At 43.4% G+C, this 25,611-nt stretch overlaps 1 protein-coding gene across 2 annotated transcripts in view; it reads right to left on the reverse strand.

Annotated features, from left to right (window-relative positions):
- The window catches only part of NADK2 (NAD kinase 2, mitochondrial), a 547,365-nt gene extending 523,422 nt beyond the window's left edge, over positions 1-23,943 (reverse strand). For both annotated transcript variants that reach the window (XM_069221023.1, XM_069221015.1), the window contains exon 1: positions 23,612-23,943. In XM_069221023.1, coding sequence (XP_069077124.1) covers positions 23,612-23,815 — 204 coding nt within the window. In that variant the 5' untranslated portion in view covers positions 23,816-23,943. The remainder of the gene's footprint in view (positions 1-23,611) is intronic.
- Positions 23,944-25,611: the final 1,668 nt, after the last annotated feature.

Genomic DNA, 25,611 nt, shown 5'->3' on the forward strand with positions numbered 1-25,611 from the left:
TTTGGCAAATGAACCGCTCAGTGTGAGCCTCAATATTCTTTTCCCTCAAATCTTCCAAGTGCAAATTTTAGGGAATTAGCTGTGGAACTCCCTGCCCTCGAATGTGAGACCAATAACAGATTTTCTTTCTTTCAGAAAGTTCTTTAAAACGCTGTGAGTTCAACAGCTGTAATGAGCTCTCCTAATTTAATTAGCTTTAGTGCTTGGATAACCCTTCACCTGGGTAACATTGCGCTTTATAAATAGCTTTCACTAGTTGGGATAAACGTGAGCATCTCAGGACTGCACCAAATACATCTCAGGGATTCTTAAATTACCCACTGAAAGGACCTCGAACGGCCGTTAGCCTAAACTTTGGAAATCTGAAACGTGCCCCATTACGAACACCCTTCCAAAGAATGAATGCATCCACACACCAGGAGGCGAGTGGCACCTCACTGAGGTATAAGACAGATGTTGCACGAAAATAACTGCCGAAACGATTACTCTTAGGAAAGATGCTCAAGCTGCATGCAATTAAACAGATGAAATGTACACAGGGACGGCACTGACAATCTGGAATTCCCCTAGGGTTCTTGAGCACACTGTGCTGACAGAAATCATCCTTATAGTGGTAAAGTTTGTCATGAATGTGAGGCCGATAGGGTCCTGTGTAATGCCACTTTAAATTACTGCTGGTGCTGCGCAGCAGCAATGTCCACCACTCTTGAAAAAGATGCAAGAGAATTGTATGGGGTGCAAATGAGATATGGTTCCGAACAAAAGGAAAGTGTGGGTATTGGTAATAAAAGTACCTGTCACTTATGTGATTGTTCACAATTAGATTGCAGTAGGATAGCTTGGTGAGTTAAGTCTGGCCCAGGGTCAGGACGGTGGCAGGATAGCTCCGGTGATGTAGGCAATTGATGCTTCGAGCATATGCCTATTTTAGTAAGAGGTAAATCATGACATACAAAGAAGCTGTCTGCTACAAGGCATGGTGAACAACTTGAAACCACTTATTTCTGTCTCCCATGATCGAGTACCACTGTGATCTCACAGTTCATTCAAGCGAGGTAGCTAGGATTGGAGCTTATGATTAGGAAGTACAATGGCGTCTCTTTTTACCCAAACACCACTGTTTGTCACAGCATTGGAGTGGGTTGGGGGTGAAAGCCAACATGAAATAATGGTATGAAAATAGTATAATATCCAGATGATAAGCACCAACCTCTATTTCAGGCTTCCTCTTACCAAACTGGGTGATCCTGGGGGCATCATTTAATCTTCCTTTCTACGTATTTCCTCACCTGTAAATTGAGTATTCGGAACGTACAACCCCAGATATAAGTACTACACTGCTATATTAAACGTAATGTACATTTACTTTGTAAATAAGATGAGAGCATGTTTAAAGGGTAAGGTTTTTATGGTGGCTATGCAAAAAAAAAAAAAAAAAAAAAAATTCAAACTCAGTATGCTTGTTCACTTCGTACTGATATGGTTTTGTATGTCAGATAGTGCAGTAGTTTAAGCACCCACTGCGGCGGTCAATTGCAGAACATCGGAATCGTGACATGGAGGACTCGTCCATTCTGCTTTCCAATGACAATAACACACAAGTACAGAATTTATTAATAGCGTCTTACGTACAGCACAATACAAAGGTGCATTAGCCACCCACAGCTTACAAAAGTAATATTAATATTGCTTATTTTCCCATTGAAGACTTCGCAGCTCAACTCCTCATTAAATGCTGGTGTGGTCTTTGGATGATCAACACATACACGAAATAAGCTTGTCTTAGCTTGTAATCGTCTGATACTATTATATATTTTTGTCTAACACCTTTGATTGAGGTGACATGGACAGCAAAAATGTGTGTGCCAATCTTCTGATGAAGTCTCTAATAGTGTTTTGAATTGGAGTCAGGTTGTATTATATAGTACTTCATACCAGCTTGTACCCTTTTGTAGACACTTACAGTACTGATGGGTGTCGGTACTGACGCAGACAGGGAGCTTAAATAAGCAAAGACTACACACTCACTGTGGTGTAGTGGGGGTGCTAGGGTTAGATGTCAGTAACCACACAGTTTAATTAATCAATGCAGCCCCTAGATTTCATACCAGAGTTTCTCCCCTGACAGCACAAGATCACACAATACAGTATAGTAAGGGTATCAGGATTCAGGCTCCCCCTGGGGCGTAATGCCAAATGACCAGTGACCCATTCGGAATGTGGATGGGATGAGCTTGTGGGATCTAGAAGAGCGCCACCGCTAAGACAACTTAATTTTTTTTTTTTAATTTTCAGACACTAAAAAAATTGCAGTTCACAAAATGCTGCTGTGTATTACACAGAATTTATATAGCGCTTACTCCCTTAATGTGTATGACACGGAATTGGCGTTTGACACAGACACACAGTAAAAATGCTTTAGGAGGGCCAAGCCACCCCATGGACGAAAATTAAGACACCCCCATACTGGCCTTGTACTCCTCTTTTCTGAACAAAAAGACAAGGTCGGTTAGCTGCATTTACAAGAATAAACAGCAGGAGAATGAAAGTTAACATTTTAACTTTGAGAACAGCGTTTGACACTACCAGTTGTCTGTAGAGCCCACACTGTGTTAGTTGCAGTGCTCAGACCCTTAAAAAGGCAAGTTATTTCCAAGTCTACCACGTCAGAGTTTTTTCCAATACTGTGTGGCCGGTAATAGGTTACATTTATGAGAACACTTTTTGTTATGCATTGGAAAAATTCTTGAAGACACATCGTCACACTTTCATCATCAAGAACATGACTCCATTTTCTAATTATAAATAGGAGTGTTCTGAATTCACAGCAGATTTACCTCAAGCGACATAATGGAACATTCCAGATACAAAAAGTAGTACCCGTCTAAACTAGCATTCACTTCCCTGACGTTAGGTGAATGAAAGGCTGAGTTTTTCACGCCATACTTTTGAAACTAACCTGCAGATAATACACAGGTAGTCATTCACATGGGTTAGTATTCGTTGTGGATTCTGGAAAGGATGTCACTCTTCCCTTCAACAAAAGAGGGTAATAAATCTGTAAGAATGAACTAAACGCAAAGTAGAAATTCAGGAATGTTGGTGTACTCCGTGTGCGTGAGATGCAGACGGAGAAAACTGCTCTAGCCCCCAATTTTGGACCAGATTCCTTAGGATTCTCGTGGCTGCCTCACCATCAGATTCCACGTGATTCTCCATTCAAACTCCTTCATGTAGGGACAGGTTCTTAAAACGTGACATTTTAGTGCCATTTCTGAATTACTTTCCTCAAACCAGCCTACCCACAAATATGTTAAGATAATGCAGTGCCTTAATACTGCACAAGGGCCAGCTTAATCCTGGGCTCCAAGCTGCCACCACTATTATTTAAGACTGGCCTTCAGATAAAAATCCAGGAATGAGCTGGGCAGGTCGAGAAACCAGACCCTCACTTCAGTTTTTCAATGCCGACAGTGCCTAGTTGTGTTACAAACACCTGCGGTGGGGCCTAATACTGAACTACCACATGAAGTGTATACAGCACTGTATGTTCTGCATCTATGCCACTATGCACAAACGGGCCTTTTCAGGCTGTTGCCTACTGAACTATGCAACAGCGTGGGGTGGGGGGGGGGGAAGAAAAATCACCCAACGCATTGTAGAGAAGGTGTTACTCCAAATAAATAAATAAAAGATTTCCTGGAAACTTCAAGTGGTTTGCTCCAACAAGAAAATTTAATCCATATAGTAGGGACCCACGACAGCGAAGGCACAACCATCCGAGTCGAGAGCCAGTCACGAACTGACAGCTGACTAAACACTCGAACACGGAGTGTTCAGCTATGCTGCGTGAGTTTGAGAACACAATATTAAAAGACAAGACACGCGACAGTACAGGATAAAATGTGAACAACAGAAATAGCAAATAATATATTAAATACCAAGCATATTACATCACCTCCTTCCCATAACAGAAACCAAAAAAAAAAAAAAAACTAAGGGTTAAATCAATTCAACAGGTAATCACGAAATCTAAAAGGTAATTTGGTGGTACGCTTGAACCTAGAGCATTCTTCTTTGTTCCCAGATTCCCTCGTATCAACAACTGAATCAGATTGACCAGCCGGAATAGTTTCAGCTCGTGTCGCAGTATATGGTATGGTGTTCAAAGAATTCTGTGTCGATGTTGGAGGCATGGATTCTGCCACTGTTAATTTTTCTTGCAACAAACTGTTCTCAATGGAAAAGTCTGAGGAATCAGAACTACTGGGAAAAGCAGAAATACTTAAATTAGGCTCTGAATAAACCTTACTGAAAATTTCAGCTTGTTGCTTAGATACCGGAACCACGTTGTTCCTATTCCACCATCCCTTTCCTTCTAATAAAAGAGAATTTTTATTGGCTTTGATAACTTTAACAGGTAAGGAAAACTTGGACTCCCCTTTCATGATTTTATGTGGTTTTTTGATTAAAACAAAGTCTTGAGCGTTTATAATGACATCTTTGACTTTATTCCTGAAGTCATAGTTTTGTTTCTGTGCCAATTGTTTCTTTTCTACTGTACTTCTTAATTTATTCAAGTCTATCAAACCTTCCCCTCCTTCCTTAGATTTTCTGTTCTGTAGAAGCCAGGTGGGAGTCAAGTTAGTGATGGCTTCTCTTCCTCTAAGTAAGAAGGGAGTCACTTCTGTGGTAGAATGGGGAGTGGTATGGTATGCCCAACTTTTTTCCTGTAAAAAAACTGGAAACATCCACGTTCATGGCAATAGAGGTCTGAATACCCTCTTTCAAAATGCAGTTAGCTCTCTCCACCAAACCGTTGGAGGCAGGACTATAGAGTGCTACTTGAGAATGCTTTACACCAAATCTCTTTAAAAAAAAAACTCCATCTTACGAGATGAAAAGTTAACTCCATTGTCAGAAATTATAGTAGTCGGAGGACCTTCTACTTGGAAAAGTCTTTCTAGAAATTTTATAACCGATTCAGAGTCAGCAGATTCAACAAAAGAGTGGTATACCCACTTAGAATAATAGTCAATAAGTACAATCAAAAATTTAATTTCCCTCGGTAACATGAGGAAAGGCCCAGAAACAAAAAAATCAATGGCTAAGGTGTCCCATGCCTTCGTCGGAAAAGGGACAGGGCATAAGGGTTTGGTGTAACTCTTCCAGTGTTTGTCAGAAACAACACAGTGTTCACACTTATCAATAAAGTGTGTAACTTGTTCGTGTAGTCCAGGCCACCAATATGATGCTTTTAATTTCTTTTCTGTAGCTGAAATTCCTAAATGTCCTTGATGAGCAATATTAATGATCTTATGGCGGAGATCATCTGGGGGAATGAAAAGGTTACCCCTCATACAAACTTCATTATTACATGGCAATTCCCCCCGACACCTGTTTAAAAGTTCTCATAACTCTATCAAGAGTTTTTTCTGAAGGCCACCCACATTTGATAAAATGAGCCAGCCGAGTTAGAACTTTGTCAGTGGACATGGCCGCTTTCCACTCATCTGTCGTAATTCTGCCATCACAAGCAGAAATTGCTTCCACCAAGCCCACCACACATTCATCCTCTTGACTATCCGTTTCACTTCCAGCAAGTCGCAGTGGCATGCGAGATAAACAGTCAGCACGAACATTCATACCTCCTCGGATGTATTTGACATTTAAGTTGTATTCCTGTAATTTTGATAAAATACGCAATAAACGAGCCGAAGCCTTCCCCAAGCCATTGCCGCTAAGAAGATAAACCAAAGGCTTATGGTCTGTGAACACATCACATTTCATGCCCCATATATACGTTTTAATCTTCTCAACTGACCATGCGCAAGCAAGGGCCTCCCTTTCAATGGTGCTATAATTCTTCTCTGCTTGTGAAAGGGACCGGGAAGCGAATGCAACTGTATTTTCTTTTCCATTAACTATCTGCCCAAAAACAGCTCCTAAACCTTTCAGACTAGCATCAACCGCTACAAATGACTCACCCGATGGGATGAAAGGCTTTAGTGAGGGTGCAGATAATACTAAATCTTTCACCTTTTTGAAGGTGATATCCATCAAGTCATCCCAAATAAACTTTTGACCTTTCTTGAGTAATGACCTCAATGGTTGAACAATAATTGCATATCCAGGCACAAAACGCGCATAGTATTCACAGAGCCCCAAGAAAGAACGCAAAGTGTCCTTATCTGACGTTGCAGGAGCATTTTTAATGGCTTCTAAATTACAGAACTTCGGCTTTATCCCTTCTGCCGAAATGGTATGACCAAGGTACTCTACTTGATCAGCTAGAATTTTACACTTTTCAGCTTTAATGGTCATGCCATGAGATTGAAGGATGTCAAAAACTTTACTCAAGAGGGTAATGTGCTCCTCCGTGGTAACAGTGTGTACCAATATATCGTCTTGGAAGGCTACTACATTGTCTAATCCACTAAACAAGGTATCCATCATTTTTTGAAAGACGCTGGCTGCAGACGCCAACCCGAAAGGGAGCCTGCAATATTTATACGCTCCAAAAGGGGTCACAAAAGTAGTGCGCGACTGAGAGCTTACACTCAAAGGTATCTGATGGTATGCTGAGTGCAGATCAATGGTGGAGAAATACTTGGAGGTCCCTATGCTAGTAACTAACTCCTGTATGTGAGGAAGAGGATGGCAATCAATCAGTATGTTCTTATTGAGGGACCTCAAATCCACACATAGTCTCAAGTCCCCTGATCTTTTCTTTGTAATGACAATGGGTGAAACCCACTCGGAGGAGTCGGTAGGGGTAATTATGCCTTCACAAATCAACTTGTCCAGCAATTCCTTCAATTTTGGCCTGACACTCAAGGGTACTGGCCTTACTCAGGCAAAGCTCCTTTCTTAAGTCTGATATTGTGCTCGAAACCCTTGACATTGCCAACCATGTCCTGAAAAACTTTAGGAAATTTAAGTTTTAAATCACAAAATACTGCCTCAGGAGATAATACCGACAAAACAGAGGCATCAGACACCGGCGGGTCAGCTAACCTAATGGGTGTACAATGCCCAGGACATAGAATTATCCCCAGTTTGGCCAGATCTCTCCAACCAACTATATTCCTACCATTAACTGCTACATAGACTTTGGTATGTGCTGTTCTTCCTAAAATGGATAGATCTGACCAAAAATACCCTAACAAGTCTATGTCCTGATCACCAAAAGCCTTAGGATTGATGTCAGGAGACAACAACCCAGATGAATCTGGCCATAAAGCAAAGTATGTTCTATCAGAAATTATGGTCACTGGGGCTCCAGAGTCAGCTATGACTGTTAATCTTTTACCACCTATACTAACCTCACATAGTGGCCCTTTGATTTTTACTTCATCGAAACTCAAATCATTGTGTGTGCCAACAGTCAGTACAACATTAGAAAGTCTACCCATGCATTCAGAAACATCATTCTCAGAGTCTGTGGTATATACGTTGCTAATTCGCAATTTGGATACATTGGCACTTGAACCTAAACCTGGCTTGAGTTTTCCCATCCTGCACACTTTTTGGAAATGGACAATTTTGCGACATTTCAAGCATTTTTTGTTCAATGCAGGACAAGATGGACAATTTTCAATGTGATTATAAGAGCCACACCTGAAACAGACAGGCATGCTCATACTTTGACTAGAATTCCTCTTAATTTTCTGGTATTTGTCAACAACAGTGGAAATAGAATCTTCATCCACTACAGAGTTAACCGCTGTATAATGATTAAGGTTGGAAATAGCTTTGGAAGAAACAATAGATCTCTCAATGCTTTTAGCAATGTCTATGGTCTCTACCAAAGTCGGGTTACAACAGGCCATAAGCCGTTCCTGATTTTTTTAGAAAAGCAGTAAAAGACAAATTGGTCTCTAATATGTAAATCTACATTGGCCCCAAAATCACATTTAGCAGCTAAAACACGCAACGTAGCCACATACTCCTCAACTGACTCATCAGCAGCCTGTTTACACATGGCGAAATTGAATCTCTCCAATAAAACACTGGATTCATCCGCATACTGTCTCATCATTCTTGCTTTTCCTTCCTCATACTCATTCCACATAACATCTCAGAAAGTGGTGCAGGAACAGGTGGTAAGTTGTCAAAGACACGTTGGCCTGCTACCCCCAAGTGACTGAACAACAAAGCCATTTTCCTTGCCGGCGAAAACATAGTGGCATCAATGGCTACAAGATAGTTCTCAAAATTGCTCAGCCACTCAGACCATTTTAGGTCAGGTTTCCCATTTTTGTGTAAGAAGGGCGGAGGTTGAACAACACTTTGAGAGGAGGCCATGATATACGAGTACTAAATTAAAGAAAAATTAGAAATAGGATTCCCTCCCCACAGTCATGTGTACAGAACCTCCTGGTGGGTGGATATTCCTTAATTCAAACGTCTGAGAAAAGGTCTCTGTCTAGTGCTCCAGTGCCTCCACTAGAGTACAAAAATAAGTTCCTGTTCGCCAGAAGAGTGCCCTCACAAAAGTTAAAGAACGTTCCTGAATGGTTAAAATGTAAGCAGAAATTTCCAAATAACATCAGGAAAAAAGTCAAAAACAAGCGAAAATCCTTTACATGTATGCTGAGAAGAAATCTTCACATTGCAACTGTGTGCCGTTAGAACGTTGTCAAGCGCGTGTACTTCCTGTTTTACAGGTTGCCATGACGATCGCTTTATTTTATTTTTTAAACGAGAAAGCGCACGCCGAAGCAGGTGACATAACGTAGCAAAATACTCAAGAAGTTGGACCCACAGCCGGAGCTTGTGCAAAAGGTAAGCTCTACAACACGCGGACAGTCTACTGCTGGCTGTAACTGCCTAGAGCACGCCTGCACCTCACGCGGACAAGCACAAGCAGTCTGACGGTAGCAGCTTTGAGCACGCTGGAAAGAAAATCCAAAAATAAACTATTCTCAACCCAGAGACCTGGTACACAGTCTACCGGATCCAAGTGTTGAAAAACGACAGTCTGGTCGGTGGGTCCCTGGCGCTGTCCTGGAAAGCGCTCCTTCTGACCCAACTCCTGGTACCAAAAAATGTAGAAAAGGTGTCACTCCAAATAAATAAATAAAAGATTTCCTGGAAACTTCAAGTGGCTTGCGCCAACAAGAAAATTTAATCCATATAGTAGGGACCCACGACAGCGAAGGCACAACCATCCGAGTCGAGAGCTAGTCATGAACTGACAGCTGACTAAACACTCGAACACAGAGTGTTCAGCTATGCTGCGTGAGTTCGAGAACACAATATTAAAAGACAACAAGACACGGGACAGTACAGGATAAAATGTGAACAACAGAAATAGCAAATAATATAATAAATACCAAGCATATTACACGCATGGGGTCTAGTTTCACACCTGTGTAAGTGCTTCTCGAACTAAAGATAGTAGATTCTGGTGGATGTCCACCCCCACCTCCTCAGAGTACCTGTGCAAAAGCAGCACTTGCCCTGCTGTGCTGACCACTCTTAGTAGGTCCGGTCCCCTCTGATGCCAATGTAATAACCGTTCTCCTTTACTTGCTTGCCTTGCTGTACTTGGAGTCGCTTTCACACATCTTTCCTTTGCAGCATTTGCATATGTTGGGGTCTTGCCAAGACAGCTGTATGTTTTCGAAGACCTATTGTGGGTCAGCTTGTTATTTACCACTGGTTGGCTTTCTTGGCCGTCTCATTTACTATGCTTCTAATCCCTTTCTCCTCTACTTGTTTGTCCCTTCTCTGGACCATACCTTTGTTGCGTAGCCTCTCATTATTCTAATGAGACTACTTGATTTTGAGCAGCAGAATCACCTGCCGTGTGGGGTGACTGAGTCTGACCCACTATAGGTGACACCTGTCGCTCCAATTCAGGTTTTGCTCCAGCTAACTAGCAGTGCCTCATCTCCACCCAAGGTCGGGATGAATGGGCAGCCGAGCACATGACATAATTGATTTCTCAGGGAAACCGTGGTCACTCAGGTCTAATCAGTTTCTCTCGATTACACTGATCTCACATACACAATGACAAACAGAGGCAGTTTATATTTCAATAATATTTTAATGAAGCGACTGCATCTTACATAGCAAAGCCTGGGCTGCAATAACCAGGACGATACAGCATGACAAGATTAAAATTTTGACAAGGAGAGTGAAACAGAAATAACGCTACAATTTTGTCACTAGAGTCAATAGACTAATTCCTACCTAGGCTATAATAGAGCACAGTGTGTTAAGCTCTAAATCTGCCATTTAGGTTCCCCTGGGAAGACCTCATCCCCCATACCTGAGCAAAGGCCTGAAATCTGCATAAGCAGCTGTCACGAAGCGTTCAGCAATCAGCATACAGTTGTGGTTCTCTGGCTGGAATCTCCCTCTAACGTGTAAGGGACAGGGAAGTATTTTTATAATAAAACATGAGAAAATTTCCCTACATAAGGATGTGTGTTTTCTATGAATGTCAGAGACAAAACTTAATACTACGTTCACCGGCAACCGAATCTTACTGCAGGCTTGGAAGAAGAACAGAGTGTGCAAGAATGCCTTGTTTGAGAACAGAGTGCTGGCCTAGGCAAAAACAGTTAGAGAGAAATAAAACAAGATCGTAAAAGTAGCTGTTATAACAATAATAAAGCAAAGCCGAATAAAATATATCTAGGTTAAAGTGCACAGCGACAGGCCTAGTGTGTTAAAATAACATGCTTGGAGCTATAACTTAAATGGCTACACAACACCTTCATTACCTTCCTTTTTACTGAATTACTTGTCGCCTTCCACAGCTTACATTCAATGAAGAACATAATACTTTCTCTGTCACACTCTACGGGAGAGCAGGTGATTTCTTGCTCTGTCCCTTCTGTCTATCCCATCAAATCACTCATGCTCTGTGCTGCTCTCAAACCCCTAGCCCCACCACTTCCTCCATAGTTGCCTTCACCTTTTCCCAAGAATGAAATCTAGAAACAAATAGCCGACGTGTCATGACACAAACCTTTGTATGAGTGGTGACACATGCTTGCGTATCGGTCATCATGCTGTGGCTTTTTCTTTGTTAATACCATTTAGCATTAGCAACAGGTTTTTTTGTTTACCGAATCATAAAGGCATCGTAAAAAAAAAACACTGGTACAGCAAAATAAAGTTGTGAAACGCCACTGAGAGGGGAGACCTGTTGGCTTTCAAATGCTGTTTTTAAATGGAAAGGATAACAACGTGTACCCTCTAATAGGAATAGATTCCCCTGTAAAACCTTCTGGACTGATGTCAGATGATAATAAATGTGTACCCAAAGTGTCAAAAAAAGTTTCCTCCCTCAAGGTTTTCTTAACAATGGTATACGGCAACCCAGAGTCCGCTACCGTATTCAGTTACTCCACCAAAGTTTATTTCGCAAACAGCTTGTTCCTAGAATGAGGTTCAACATTTGACAATTCAGAGTTAACAAACAAAATATATTCATGTAACACATCGTCCTTGTTAGGCCTGGACTCTGACTCGTCACTCATATGCTTAATATTAACTGTAGACACTTTATTTTTGCACACTCCAGCAAAATGCTTCATAATCCAACAATATTAACATTTCTGCCTTGCAGCTCAGTACTTTTTGTCAGAGGCACGGTGTTCAGTACTATCAGACATTCTTTTGATTTGCAAACCTTACTGTCCATCTGAACTCTAGTAGTCTTAGTGACATTGTTGGTGGCAATGTCTTTCTGGTGTGAGCGAAATTTCCTCTTAGCACCTTACAAACTTGATCAACCTCAACAGGTTTAACACTCAAAGTGTGAGTGCACCTCCTGGAAAGTTCAGCCTTTTTTTTGTTTTTACAAAAGCAATGACATCCTTTAAAGGTGAATCACCACGTACCCACAAATTTTCTCGGCAATGTGTGCTGTTGATATGCATGATGATTTGGTCTTTAATCAAGTCATCGTGAAGATTTCCAAACCAGTGGTTTACATAGCCAGTTTCCTCAGGTTGTTCTGCTTCCTTTGAATAAATTAACAGCAATCAATTGCTGTGCAGAATATAGGTGAAAAGTAATTGTTTAAATCTTCCAACGTATTTTTTATACATCCATTTCTTCTTTCGACTGATTGTAAATACTCAGTCTTCTGGGCCTAAAGTGTGTAGAAAGAATTTTTCTTCCTTGAAGCGTAAGCGAGATGTAATTTTCTAAATATTTCCTCCACTCAAGCCATTCCATCACAGGTTCACCTGGAGCAGGTAGAAATGCCTGAATAGGAGTTAGTGAAAATGTTTGAGACGCACACATGATGCTTCTTTGAAAATTCATAGATAGTTCCCATAATATGTATTTATTTATTATTATTTTTTTAGATCATGAATATCTATTTCACCTGTAAATGTAGGTTACTTAATAGTTAACGGGGGGAACGTGACCAGTCATCACAAGAAGGCGGATGAGTTGTAGACCCACTCTACACTACGACCTGGCACCATCCCTTGTGATTAGAGCTGTAGCCACCCTGCCCTCAAACTGCTCTCATGGTGTGGACCCACTTGCTTTGATTGAGCCATTTAACCAGGGGTGCGACCGACTGCCCGAAATGGCTCCCAGTAGCGACCTCCACATGGGAGGCTTGGGCCGGGATCTTGTAACAACGTGGGAGACCTAACCAACCCTGCGGCCTGGACGGTTTTTGAGCACCACTGTGAGGAGAGAAGTTTCGCCCCTGCGGCCCCCAGCGAGGGCAATCGCTTATAGAGGACTCTCACTGACGCCGACAGTGTGCACTCAGCTACCTGCCACCCGGAGGGGGAGCCACTCAAGCTGCTCAGGAAGGTCAGTGCTGCACGAAAACTATGCAGGGGGGGTGCGGTAGAGGGGCACATCAACCCATATTTTCACCTGCTGAATTGCTGCACCAGACTGCTCCTGACTCACCTTCAGTCTGACCTACTGAGCACCAGCCCGCAACAAGACTAATATTGTACTGCTTGTGAGGCCACAAGGATGCCCTGGCACACTGGACGGCCCAAGGATCACACCCACAGGGGCTGCGGACTGTGCGGGGGGGGTAACGGGAGTGCCCGTGAACTACATATGAGGCCCTCTCCTTTCTGGCTTGGACTAGACCGCACACCTGGAAACAGTGGCACTGCAAACTGCCCGCACAGCTGAGACTGCTCGGTCCACCCTGGCATTGGGCCCCCAAACATGTGTCAGGTGCCAGGCTGGTCCCCGATGGTCAGGAAATTAATACAGAATAGTGTACCTTCTACCACCCTTTTTCCCCTGGAGAACCGTTACATTGTCAATGCAGCCCACATTTCGGCACTTGCGGTCAGGAAGCGTCATCAGGAACTTGCCCCCATTGACCGGTAGACACCGAGGACAGACACAGCAGCGTCCCTCGCAGACAACAAACTGGACATGATCCTTGAACCCACAGTCAACATCTGGCAGGACTTGACCAGCCAGGTTGATGCGGTGGCAGTGTAGGTGGGATTGCTCCGCAAAGATCGCAAGAAACTCACAGGACATGTCGCCCAAACAGAATGCACAATAGATGAAATTCACTTGCTGTATCTGATCTAGAGGGTCAAATAAAGTCTGATCCTTTGTTGTCAAAGTCCAGGAGCTGGAGAACAGGGCGGCAGACTCTGAAGGGCAATGCTTCCAATCACTGGATTTCCTGAGGGGGCGGAGGGGTCAGACCCAGTGACTTTCTTCGAGACACGATTGCCAAAAGCTGTCAGCTCATTATCTTGTGGAGCATGCCCATCAAGTCCCCGCATGCCAACTGCCACCAGGATCACCTCCCAGACCAGTTGTGGTTAGACTCATGAACTTCAGAGACTAAGAAGTTATACATTGTGCGTTCCGCACTGCAGCACCACTAATGAATGACAATACAAGCATCTTCCCATTTCCCGAATGGTACAGTGCTGCAGGGAATCCTTTTGGGGGAGTTAAGAAGCAACTGCAGCAGGCGGGACTAACCCACTCATTGCTGTTCCCAGCTAAACTAAAGGTATTAGCAAACCAGACCAGTTATTTCTTCATGGAACCCGCAGATACGTGGGAGTGGGTGGAACAGCATCTCTACGAATCTTTAACTCCTACGGCACTAACACAGCACCCTAGATTGGTGCGAAATTGCCGGTGAAAACATATGACAGGACAGGGGAGTCCCTAAGACACTGGTGGAGGGTGCCCCCACCCCAGCACCGTGAGCAGTAGATTCAGGTGCAGTCAACTGAAATAAAACAGCCTAGAACCAGAGTGTTGTCGTCGCCCCCCCCAGATCACTGATGACTCCCTATCAAAGACTGGCTCCAGCACCTCATCAAGTAGTGCCCCCTCATTAATCCTCCCTGATGTCAATGTACAGACTGCAGATACAGTGATTCGAAGACTACAGGCGCACATATGCCCAAGACAGCAAGATTCTGTAGACCACCTTTATTGTGTCCACAGCAACTCTTATTTGATCCTACACTTCACAGATCCGCAATGGTTCACTGCGCCATGTCTGGTCTGCCTATGCTTCACAAACCTGACTGGCGCCAGGTCAGGATTTACCAGTCACTCCCTAGACACTCTTCCCGATTGGAGTTCCTTGTGTGGCTTCATATCCCAGAGTTCCCCACCTACGGGCCTGCTTGCTATGTGTTTGGGCAGTCGCAATTCTCACGGCTGACCTGGGAGGGGAGTTGAGGGTTCTGCTGTACAAGTTAAACAGGTCATAGAGCACGACACACACCGCACTGGCCCAAGCCCACCTCCTGCACCACCATTGTGGGGCACCATTGCCCCACTAGTTCTCTCTCCTGCCCCCAACTTCTTTCCTTCGCCCTCTCCTATTAACCCAGAGTGTCAGGAGTCAGGACTAGGCTGCAAATAATCAAATGGAAAGTCCATGTTATGGGAACAGAACGCAAGCGACATACTATACAGCAATATATTAGGCCGCACAATGCAAAGATCACTTTTCTCCAAGAAAATAACTTTGCAGGGGACTGCAGAAACGCCAGCGTGGACAATGCTACTGCAGGGGACTGCAGAAACGCCAGCGAGGACAATGCTACTGCACCACGTATTCGAGGTTTGCCTGCCACACCCTAAATATGGGTCCATCCTACAGTCCCCTTTTACTGCTTTGCCACTGAGGTAGACCCTGAATGGCAATATGTTCTGGTGGAAGGGCAATTAGACGGTCACTCCCTCCTCTTAGTCAGCATTTATGCACCAAATATAGCACAGCAAGACAGAGAGGCAGCAAGGCCCGCCTCTCAGTCACCCTCAATAGATGGGTACACATACCATTATTGGAGAGGACTTCAAGTATATTCTCAACTCCAACCTGGACTGATCACAACGCCCCCCCCGTGCTGACCTCCCCAGTCATAGCAGCTGCAGCAGGCCTCACTCAATTGCTTATACACTGATCTTTATTGGATATCTGGTAAACTCCACATCCTGACACCAGAGAATACTCCTATTACACGCCCCCCAAGGATTTACATGTGCGCCTCAACCGAATTCTCTGCCACTCACGAGTCATTAATGCGGAGTATTTAGGGAAGACCTTCTCAGACCACAACCCGCTCCAACTATACCCTGCCCATCCCTTCCCAACCGGACATGTTGGAGGATACTGTATTTAGTGATATGGCTCAAGAGACGTTAACCCACTACCTGGAAGAGCACCATGGCACAGCTAACACTAGTACAAAAGAATAGGAAGGCTACAAGTAGTACTTCGCGGTCACTGTATCAAAGAGGTGGTGGGTATAAGAAATGATCTTCATAAAGATTAAACCCATCTAGAGATGTCTCTGGGCACCCTGGAAAGGGAGGCACGGAAGATCCCTGCTGCCCGACGAATGATAGAGGTGGCCAGAGACCACCATGCTTGCCTGATCAAACAACTTTGATGCCTGGACTTCAGAGCTTACCAGGCAAAGATGCATGCAGAAGGTGATAAATCTGGCAACCTGCTGGCATGGCTGCTGTGCAGCGCATTACTGGTCGCCCTGATAACCATGATTAGACAGTCACTGATCTGCCTAGTTACCAGCCAATCAGTCACTGAATCAAAATATACTTTATATTTCTATTTCATTTTGGATTTTTTATTGTTTTGCATTTCGATTTTATTACTGTTTTAGTACTGCACACATACTTTAAACATTGCCTCTAAGTTAGGCCAGTCTGTTCTGTGCCATGGCTAACAGGAGGGTGGACTCTGGTTAAATTAGTAGCTTTAAGGGTTCACCCGGACAAGGACTGAGATTATTACTTGAGGTGGGTACTTACTCCTTCAACTAATAACCCCATTTCTTACAAGATCCTGCTGTTTTACCCAGCATGACACACGTGTTTTTTCTCATTCAATTACGTCTTATCAAATGTTAAGTTGCCGCCATCCTGGGAAAATATTTTTTATTCAATTTCACATTACAATGCTTTCTTAAGCATCTTTATATGGTTCCAACCATCTTAGAAATCTATTTCGAACTTAGCTGCATACAAATTTGAGAGAATTTAGATTTTTAAAATAAGTTAACAAGTAAACATTACAAAGATAAGCATTCTCAGTCAGACAGGTTCTGATTTGTCTAGAACACTCCTGCTGCCTTGCATTGTAACATCCCCTTTCTTCATCATACTCCTAAAATGGACAATTATGTTCTATATCTATTGAATATAACCAGCGACAGTTTAGTACTTCATTGTTATCACTTAGCTTGACTACATTAGTTCAGTATCGGAAAGTAGACCAAATATGGGAACAGAGCACAATACAGAGATGGGCAGACTGTCTGTATATTTCAGTACCACAACAGTTATTTTGCCCACTGGCCACCCCTGCATGTGATTCTCAAAAGACACTCTCTTAAACTGTTTGATGGGTTTATCCTAATGTTGTGCAACAATTAAAAATAAATACCACTCTTATAGTGAGACAGTACAATTGGTCACCTTAACTCAAATTCTAAACATCTCAATTAAATAAAGAAATAAAGAAATAACCGGTGACCAATTTTAGGTCCATCTAGAACCTCAAAGTTCTAACATTAGTTTTGATGAACCTGTATTTATGCATACATGTCAGATCTACTTAACCCATTTTTGTTTAATTAGGAGGATTTTCTACATTTTACCTTTTAAGGGAATGGTATTTTGTGTAGATATTATTTTTCCTAATGACCTATTTACTTTTGTATATTTCATGTATATATTGAACACACTTGCCATAGTACTCTGTCAAGCTACTTTCTTTTCCAAAACATTGGCTTTAAAACTTCACACTCCTCCTTATTCCGTCATTCAGATAATCATCGTCTAAAAAGATTGTAATTTGTGCTTGGCCTGGTCTACTCAATTCAATTCAATTCATAAAGCTTTATTCGGCACATATAAATGACCATAAAAGCATAAACAAAGAAGAGAAGAAAAGAAAAAAAAAAAGACAACAATACATATTTACAAAGACATTGCAATTAAAACTTACAGTTATTAATTATAGTTGATGGCTCATTGGGTAATACATATGGTCATTCATAAATATATAGAATGAATAATAAAATACATTAAAAACTCATACTTTTCCTGGAATTGATGCACTGATTTAAAAAGGTGGCGGTATAAAAACAAATATCTGCCGATTGCAGATTAAAAACTAAAGCCATGGCATGTTTAACTGTACGTGTTCCGTATTTAACAAACAGAGGTTTCAAAAGTACTATACGAAAACATGTATACAGTTTACAGAACAGCAGAAAGTGCACAGTGCTCTGTGTAGATACATTATCGCACCTACATGGCCCAATCGGGTGTTTCTTAATGTTTGGATGGGCTACTAAACAATGTGCCATCCCAAATCTTAGTCTAGTTAGCACAAATTTATGTGAATTCCTAGTCACCATAGTTAGGTAAAACGGAAAACCCTCCATTAGGTTGTATCTATTATAAAAAATGACGGAGGACAATGATCCGGCTATAATTGCTTGTTTCCTTTCTGCATAAGTTAGAAATATACTTTTCATTTCTGATTTGGAGATCGTGGTTGCTGCACTAGGATTATTTAAAATATTTAAATTAAAAATGTCTGAAAAACAGACAACATATTTAACCCAGGGAATATCTCGATATTTATCCAAACGTAGGCAATCCTCAACAATAGTTCTGTTAAATAGCTTCTCATCGCCAAGCCAAAAAGACCGCCAAATCATCAATGGTTTAAGTGATATCAAATCAGTTAAATAATTAATGGCTAATTCGCGATGGCTTAATTCAGTTGAGGCAGAGAAGGGCAAAAACAGAAGCTTTTTAAAAAACATATTTTCCTCCAACTGCAAGTTGTAGGTACAGCTATATCCCCATACTCCTGCCCCATACAGAGCAATAGTCACACACCTAGCTTGGTAAATCTTGAGCATATCCCTGGTTCGACAATCCCCAACTTTTGCAGCAAATCTATAAATACCATAAGCATTTTTTGCCATTTTATTCCGGATGTTATTAAATTCATTGTTCCATTTCCTGTCGTTAGAGAAAGTAATACCTAGGTAACAAAATGTATCCACCTGTTGCACCTTTTCGCCGTCTATAAAAAAGGCGTTTAACGTTTTGGCTTTGGCTTTAGCTTTAGCTCCGCAGGTCATGGTATACGTTTTTCCCTTATTAATTACTAGTTTTCTATCTTTAATAAAAGAGGAAAAACTATCCATTAGTCGTTGTAATCCGACAGGATTCGAGAAAGTAAAACAGCATCGTCGGCATATAATAACACCGGCACCGAAACACCATTGATCTGAGGAGCATCAGCATTAACCTTTTTTAAAATATCATCAATTCCATTAATAAATAAAATAAATAAAAGAGGTGCCAAAACACAACCCTGTCTAATTCCACGTGTAACACAGATTTTTGGAGTACATTCTCCTCTGGTTCCAAAACGTACGTTGGTTTTCAATTTCTCGTATAACCTAGCGAGGAAAAAGATTATGCCTTCTGGGGCTCCCAAATTTAACAAAGTTGGCCATAAAATGGAATGATCTACCATATCGAATGCGCTGCTCAGGTCAGCAAAACAAAGATACAGGGAACCGGGTTTTGCTTCAGTATACTTCCCGATCAGTAGATCAAGATTGATGCACTGGTCGAGCGTACCTCGTCCCTTCCTAAAACCATACTGGCTGTCAGCCAGTATGCTATCCTGCTCAGCCCATTCCTCTAATCTTACTAACATCACTCTACTCATAACCTTGACTGAAGAGTCAAGGAGAGAGATCGGGCGGTAATTCTTAGCATCAGATCTACTTCCCTTTTTATGAATTGGCACAATGATTGATTCACCCCAAGTTACAGGGGCCTCGGCACACACGGCAACGTTAAAAACAGTGGTTAAAAGGGGGCCCCAGACATCTGGCGCAGCTTTATAAACGTCTATAGGTACCCCGTCCGGGCCCTGAGCTTTTCCTCCTTTGCTAGCCCATATACCATATTTGACCTCACTAACGGATATATCCAAAGGCAGAGTAGGCCACTTATTGGGAATAGGATCATTGTCTTTATCAGAATCAAAAATGCTGGAGAAATGTGCAATCCACCCCTCACTAGAAACATTAGAAGTCAACTGTGGTATTTTTTCATCCCTTAAAAAAAGCGAGTTGACCGTGGCCCAAAATAATGTACAATTTGATAATTCAGCAGCTTGGTTGAGGGAATCCTAAGCCTGTTGCTGCAGTTCGCCCTTCCTTTGTTTGAGCGCACATTTATATTCCATTCTTAATTTATTTACCAGTTTTTTGTCCCTGGGCCTCGCTGCTAAAGCCTGCTTGAGGCCAGTTAGTGCGGAGGTGCAAAGGTGATTAAACCATCTCGGTCCGTTCCTACTTTGCCTACTATTGCGACTAATAAACTTGGCATCAATAGCTTTATTAATTTGATTAAAACAATATAAAACCCTCTCAGAGTCAGAACTATTTTCTAAAATAGAAGCAATGTCCAGCAGGCTCTCATTAATTATGGAGCTAGATAAATCATCGGCTCTTTCACCAATCCATCTTAGCCTTACACCGTTAGTCCTATGTGGTTCTATATTAGAAATAATAATTCCCACATCCACCGAACTACCGGCCCAAAGGGTAGTGTCCAAAATAATACGGTTGTGGTCACTTAGGGTAGTTACTTCAATTCTTGGTGGATCACAGTAAGAACTAATATTAGAAGATGTGATCACATGGTCAATAACCGAACTGGTGTGCCAATTTTTAAAAGTGGGAATGGGTAAACCTTTAACATCTTTACAGCACTCCACTATTTCCAGGTCATAACAGCCCATGAACTTATGCAGTGCTTCCCCATAACTATTATGTCCAAAATGCGGAACATCCCAGCCGGCACTGTTAGTAACCCCACAAACCCTTTGTGTAGACAAATCGCACAAAGTAGTATTGAAGTCCCCTACCCAGATGAAGTCAAATACAACATACTGTTCCTGACATAGATTTTCGACAGCGCCGGCTAAGTCTGTTACTACTTTGACCCGGGTAGCATAAAAAATGTTATTATAATAGTTAATCAATAAAACATTATGGTCTTTGTCATCCGCAAGCCAGAGGATCTGCACAAGGTCCCCTACAGGTATATACTTTTTAACCACAATGGGACGACGGATCGTTACAAGTATAAGGAGACCGCCTTTCGCTCTACCTATACCACCTCCCAAAGCCGGTAAATTGTAAGAAACGAATCCCTCATAGTTAACATCATCTTTACACCATGTTTCTTGAAGACATAAAATATCGTGGGCATTAACAAACGTTAACCATCCTGGATCCCTCTCCTTCGATTTCAGCCCTGCCACATTCCAACAAACAATAGTAATAGTATCCTTACCCCTAACACAATTACTATCAGGCACCATACCATTGTTTCGTCCCCAATTCGCATTCTGGTTTAAATTGCTTATGTCCCCACAATCGGGCGGTGCCCTTATATCCACCGCCAATTCAATTGCTATGTTGTTGGGCATCTCTTGGGCCATGGTATTGTCTATACCAATATCCACACAGGGCATAATAATCACCTGGGGTAAGAACTGCCCTCCCTCATTAAGTCAATCATTGGCATCCAGAGATCTTAGGGGTTGAAACCGGTTTTGCATTGAGATATCAGGGTATAGCCTGTGTGTAGCAGGGCGTAATCTACTTCCTCTACTCTCATAAGGGGCATTATTATGATGGCTGTAAAAGAAAGCAAGCGAGCGGGCACACACATTATTATCAGTAAATGGTAATGAGGCAGCTCTTAATAATACAGTGGCAGCATGTTGAGGGTGTTTAAAATTTATAATGACACAGTCACCACTAAAACTTTTCTTAGAGCTCCCTATCCAATTTACCCTTCTGGTAGTCAAAACTTGATCTGAGAATTCAGTTGGAAATCCACAATGCCTGTGCATCCAGGAAACGGTTTTATTTTTTAAAGACTCGTGAGTTTCCTGATGATTCCCCTTTGCAACAGGGGGAACATTAGCTAAAACTACCACATATGGTGCGCAGTCAGGAGGGAGATTAATGGCGCGCGTTCGCCTTACCTCAGTCCAATCCTCTTTTCTATCAGGTATTAAAACAACCTGGCTATCATTACAGGCTAAGGACTGTGCTGTCGGGTAGTTCTGTACAACACTCCTACTAATATCTAAAGCTGTAACATCACCGGGAGGAGCAGCCTGAGTATCATGATTACTTATTGTTATTGGGACTGACACACTATCTGCTTCCACCAGTGTTTTTTTGAGGAGATCGCCTAATCTATTAACCTCCGCGGTTAGCTGATCAATTTTTACCATAAGAGGTTTGACAATACCCTTAATCTTTAAGTCAATAATGCTTACTAGATTTTTTATTTTTTCTGCATCTAGTTTAACGTCGTCGATATTTGCCGTATTATCCTCATCCTTATCTGGATTCTTGAGGGGGCTAACTAATCTTTTTTTTGCGGGCCGAGCAGCCCCACGCTTAGTCTGGATCTTTCTACATGCTCTAACCACTCCAGGTAGTGGGGTAGGTGGATGTTGCACTATGGGATCAGTAGAAACCTCTGGATCGGCTAAGGTAGAGGTATTCTGCATAATCATTTCCCTATCAGGAACACCAGAATTAGCGCAGACACTGCTACTGTCATCCAGAGCCAATGGAACAGGTGAAAGTTGCACACTGGATAATGGGGGGGGGCTGCTAAGCCCTAGGGATTGTCTCCTCTCGCAATTGATTTTACTAACAATCTTCACTAAATAATTATCCAATGTCTGGGGTATAGAGGGGACTTTTTGCTTTGACATGCTTAACAGTCACAAGTTGAGTCACCGTGGAGACGGCAGCACTGCCGCCCTTCCCGGGGGACAGAGCAGCTGAGAGGGAAACGTGGCTCAGCTCCCGCGCATGCGCCGTCTAATCAAATACATATATGTATGTATAGTTTGGCCCAACCACTTTTCGTGAGCAGGCAAGCACAGGGCGGGAAATGAATGGAAAGTTCCAACCCCTGCGCCACGTACCACCTACCAAAAGGACGAATTTTCGTTTGGAAAATATATGGGGATTAGTGGGAGATTCAAGTAGGAACACAACGGGGCGAGCAAAGGCGGATTTGTATAGGTAGTTGACCACTAACTAGGTAGAGGCCTAGAGCTTTGGGGGAAAGCTACCCCAACACAGTGTAGATAGGCTTGAGTTTGTCCTTCGGGCAGTCAAATGCAGAGTGATTATCTGGGGCCACAGTTTAAAATAAGTGTCAGAGGGGTGGCCCTGCCCTGCCTCTTCCGGGCAAGGACGGGCAAGGACGGGCAAGGACGGGCAAGGACGGGCCCGCCCTTGGCCCGGGCTTCGCCCGCGCGCGTCCCGCAGAGCGGGAGCGCACACGCAGTTTTAAAGGGCTCCTGCCCTGATCAAAAGGCAGCTCACAGCTGCTGCCCGTCACCTCCTCCGGCAAGTTTCGGCGCTTCCCGCGGAGCGGGAGCGCACACGCAGTTTTAAAGGGCTCCTGCCCTGATCAAAAGGCAGCTCACAGCTGCTGCCCGTCACCTCCTCCGGCTCCGGCAAGTTTCGGCGTTTCCCGCGGAGTGGGAGCGCACACGCAGTTTTTACTACTCTACTCTTTATTTATTTTTATATGTACACATATATATATATATATATATATTTATTTTTTTATGTTTTGTAACTAAAAACACAAGGTGCGTGTTATACAAAGCTATAAACAAACCAAAAAGTCATCACAATAGTCAGGACCAATAAAAGTTCAAGTTAGAAGGATAGCGCAATGGCACAGGGCACTGTCGCATTGCAATTTGGGTCAACTTGTGGAGATATAGTTTTTATAAACCATGGACATTACCCGAAGATGACAGGGGACTTTACATCAGAACTGTTTTGATGGCGACTTTCGGGACATCAGAGGAAGCTCACTACAATTTTGACAAGTTGACAGCAACGTCTGCCCCACTGCCAGGCTCAGTGGCAATGTAAAACTTGCACAACCCATTAGCCGGTTCTCCCTCTAGTCCATCGTGGTCTGTGCTCCGCGTCCCGGTGTCACGCTTTTTTAAGTACCATTCTGCCGAGCAGTCACTCACCAGTTCCTTCAGGTCCTCTTCGCTGAGCCCGGCATAGCGATAGCGCTGCTGCTCAAACTCGTAGCGAGTGGTCTTGTCCACCACAGCCACACGGGCGGGTCTGAAGGTGGCAGAGTGGTGGCTCCGACGAGCGCCCAGAGTGCGAGCACCTCCACGGCCGGCCAGGCACAGGAAGCACATGAGCCCCCCAGTGTAGGAGCCCATGCTGAGCACTCAGCAAAGATTCAGAACCCAACACGCAACTGCGTGACCCACCAACTCACACCTCCAAGTTCAATACTACGTGCCTTCTCTACGCAGTGACGTGCGACCCCGAGCACCGATGGCCAAAGACAGGAGGCACGTGGGCGCAAATAGAAACCGAAGGCAAAACAAACAAGAGTCTTGGCCAACTTTCCCTGTCACAGAAAAAGGACGATGCGACCGCGGGTCCGTGTGCGCAAGTGCGGCGGCCATCTTGAAATGAAGCCACTCAAGTCTGCCTGGTCTGTGATGAGAAGCATTTTAAGATCACAAGGGAGATATTATGGCAAAAGAGGTGCCGTGGACTGGAATGAGGAACAATTCTTAAAGGAGAACGGACTAAGCTTTCTGTGATAAGAAGGTAGTGTAGGATAGGAGCGTTTTTACTAAAATTAGTTAACATGACTCCGCCTTTAACAGCTTGTATTGACATATATTCCATACATGCCAACACTTCAGAACAGGAAAGTGGGAGCAGCCCTGCCAAGTACTACCATCAGGCGTTACAGTAACTCATATTAGTGTTGGTGTCTGCAGTGTCTTGGGCTCTAGGCCCACATGTTGAGTTACTTAGCTGGGCTATGGCACGTGTGCCCGGACCCTTTTATTAGCAGGGTCACCTGACTGGTGACACCTGTGTAGAGTGAGTGTGGAAGCCAGCCCTCAGCAGAGTGGATGGTGGAAACAAGAATGTGTCCAGCAGGATACAACATTCCTCCCAAACTTTATTGAAAAATAGAAAGAAGTCCAACCTGTAAAAGAAAACAAAATAACTCAACACCACCATCAGTTTCTGAGTCTCGAGAGACAGGCCTCAGGTCTGTAGTGTACAGATGCATTTGGAAGCACCTGGACATCTTCGAGTCCATGATTTAACCAGGTACTGCTGGGCACAAACACTGTGTGGTTGGAGTTTACATTCAGTGACAGCCAGATGTTGGTTCAGTGTCCACTCATGTACTGTGGGTCAGTCCTGCGGGCACTCGAGGTGAAGCTGTTGGTGTAAACAGTTCAAACTTGGTGCATCAGGAGCATTGATGGAGTCCACTGCAAAGATACTTTGCGAGATATCCTGACTTCATGAAGGCCAATCCCTCGAAGACTGTGAAGGCATCTGCAGTGATGTGATGTCCTCCTCTGAAGCCCTGGCGCGTCCTGATACCTTGTCAGTGGAGCAGCTTCCAGACCACTTCTCATTTGCGGATTCCTCACTCGGTTACTTCCTTGAGACCCTTTCAATGGGCTGCCACGGGTACCGACACGGACTATGCTGGGCTGTGTGTGGACCATCTGCAGGCTGCTTTTTCTCTCCGACAGGAGCCTCGGCCAAGACATTCATGCAACCGCAAGGGTGGATGACACGTAGTCAGTGCTCTTGCCAGCATGGACCAGTTGCGGGTGGGCTCTCAGATAGTCTCTGGATAATTGGTCTCACACGTTGCCAGGAGGTTGTCTTGTTGGTGTCTTGATATATTGCAGAGGTACAATTCCACTCTGATGTTAAGATGCTCCTTCGTTGGATGAAGTGGTGCACATGCCAATGATGGTGTTTGCCGGTATGTGACCTGGATGACAGGTGGTGATGTTGCGGGTGTGATGGTGACTAGAGGGACTTCATCATGGCTAGTTTTCTCATGTGCAGATGCTTGCAGTGATACCATCTGCTTCAAGCAGTCAGTGACAGGTGGCTGGACAATTGCACTGTGAAGCATGGGACCAGTACATGGTTCACGCATGCAGGCGGCTTACTGTCAGTA

This window comes from Pleurodeles waltl, chromosome 1_1 (assembly GCF_031143425.1).
Source record: "Pleurodeles waltl isolate 20211129_DDA chromosome 1_1, aPleWal1.hap1.20221129, whole genome shotgun sequence".
NCBI lineage: Eukaryota > Metazoa > Chordata > Amphibia > Caudata > Salamandridae > Pleurodeles > Pleurodeles waltl.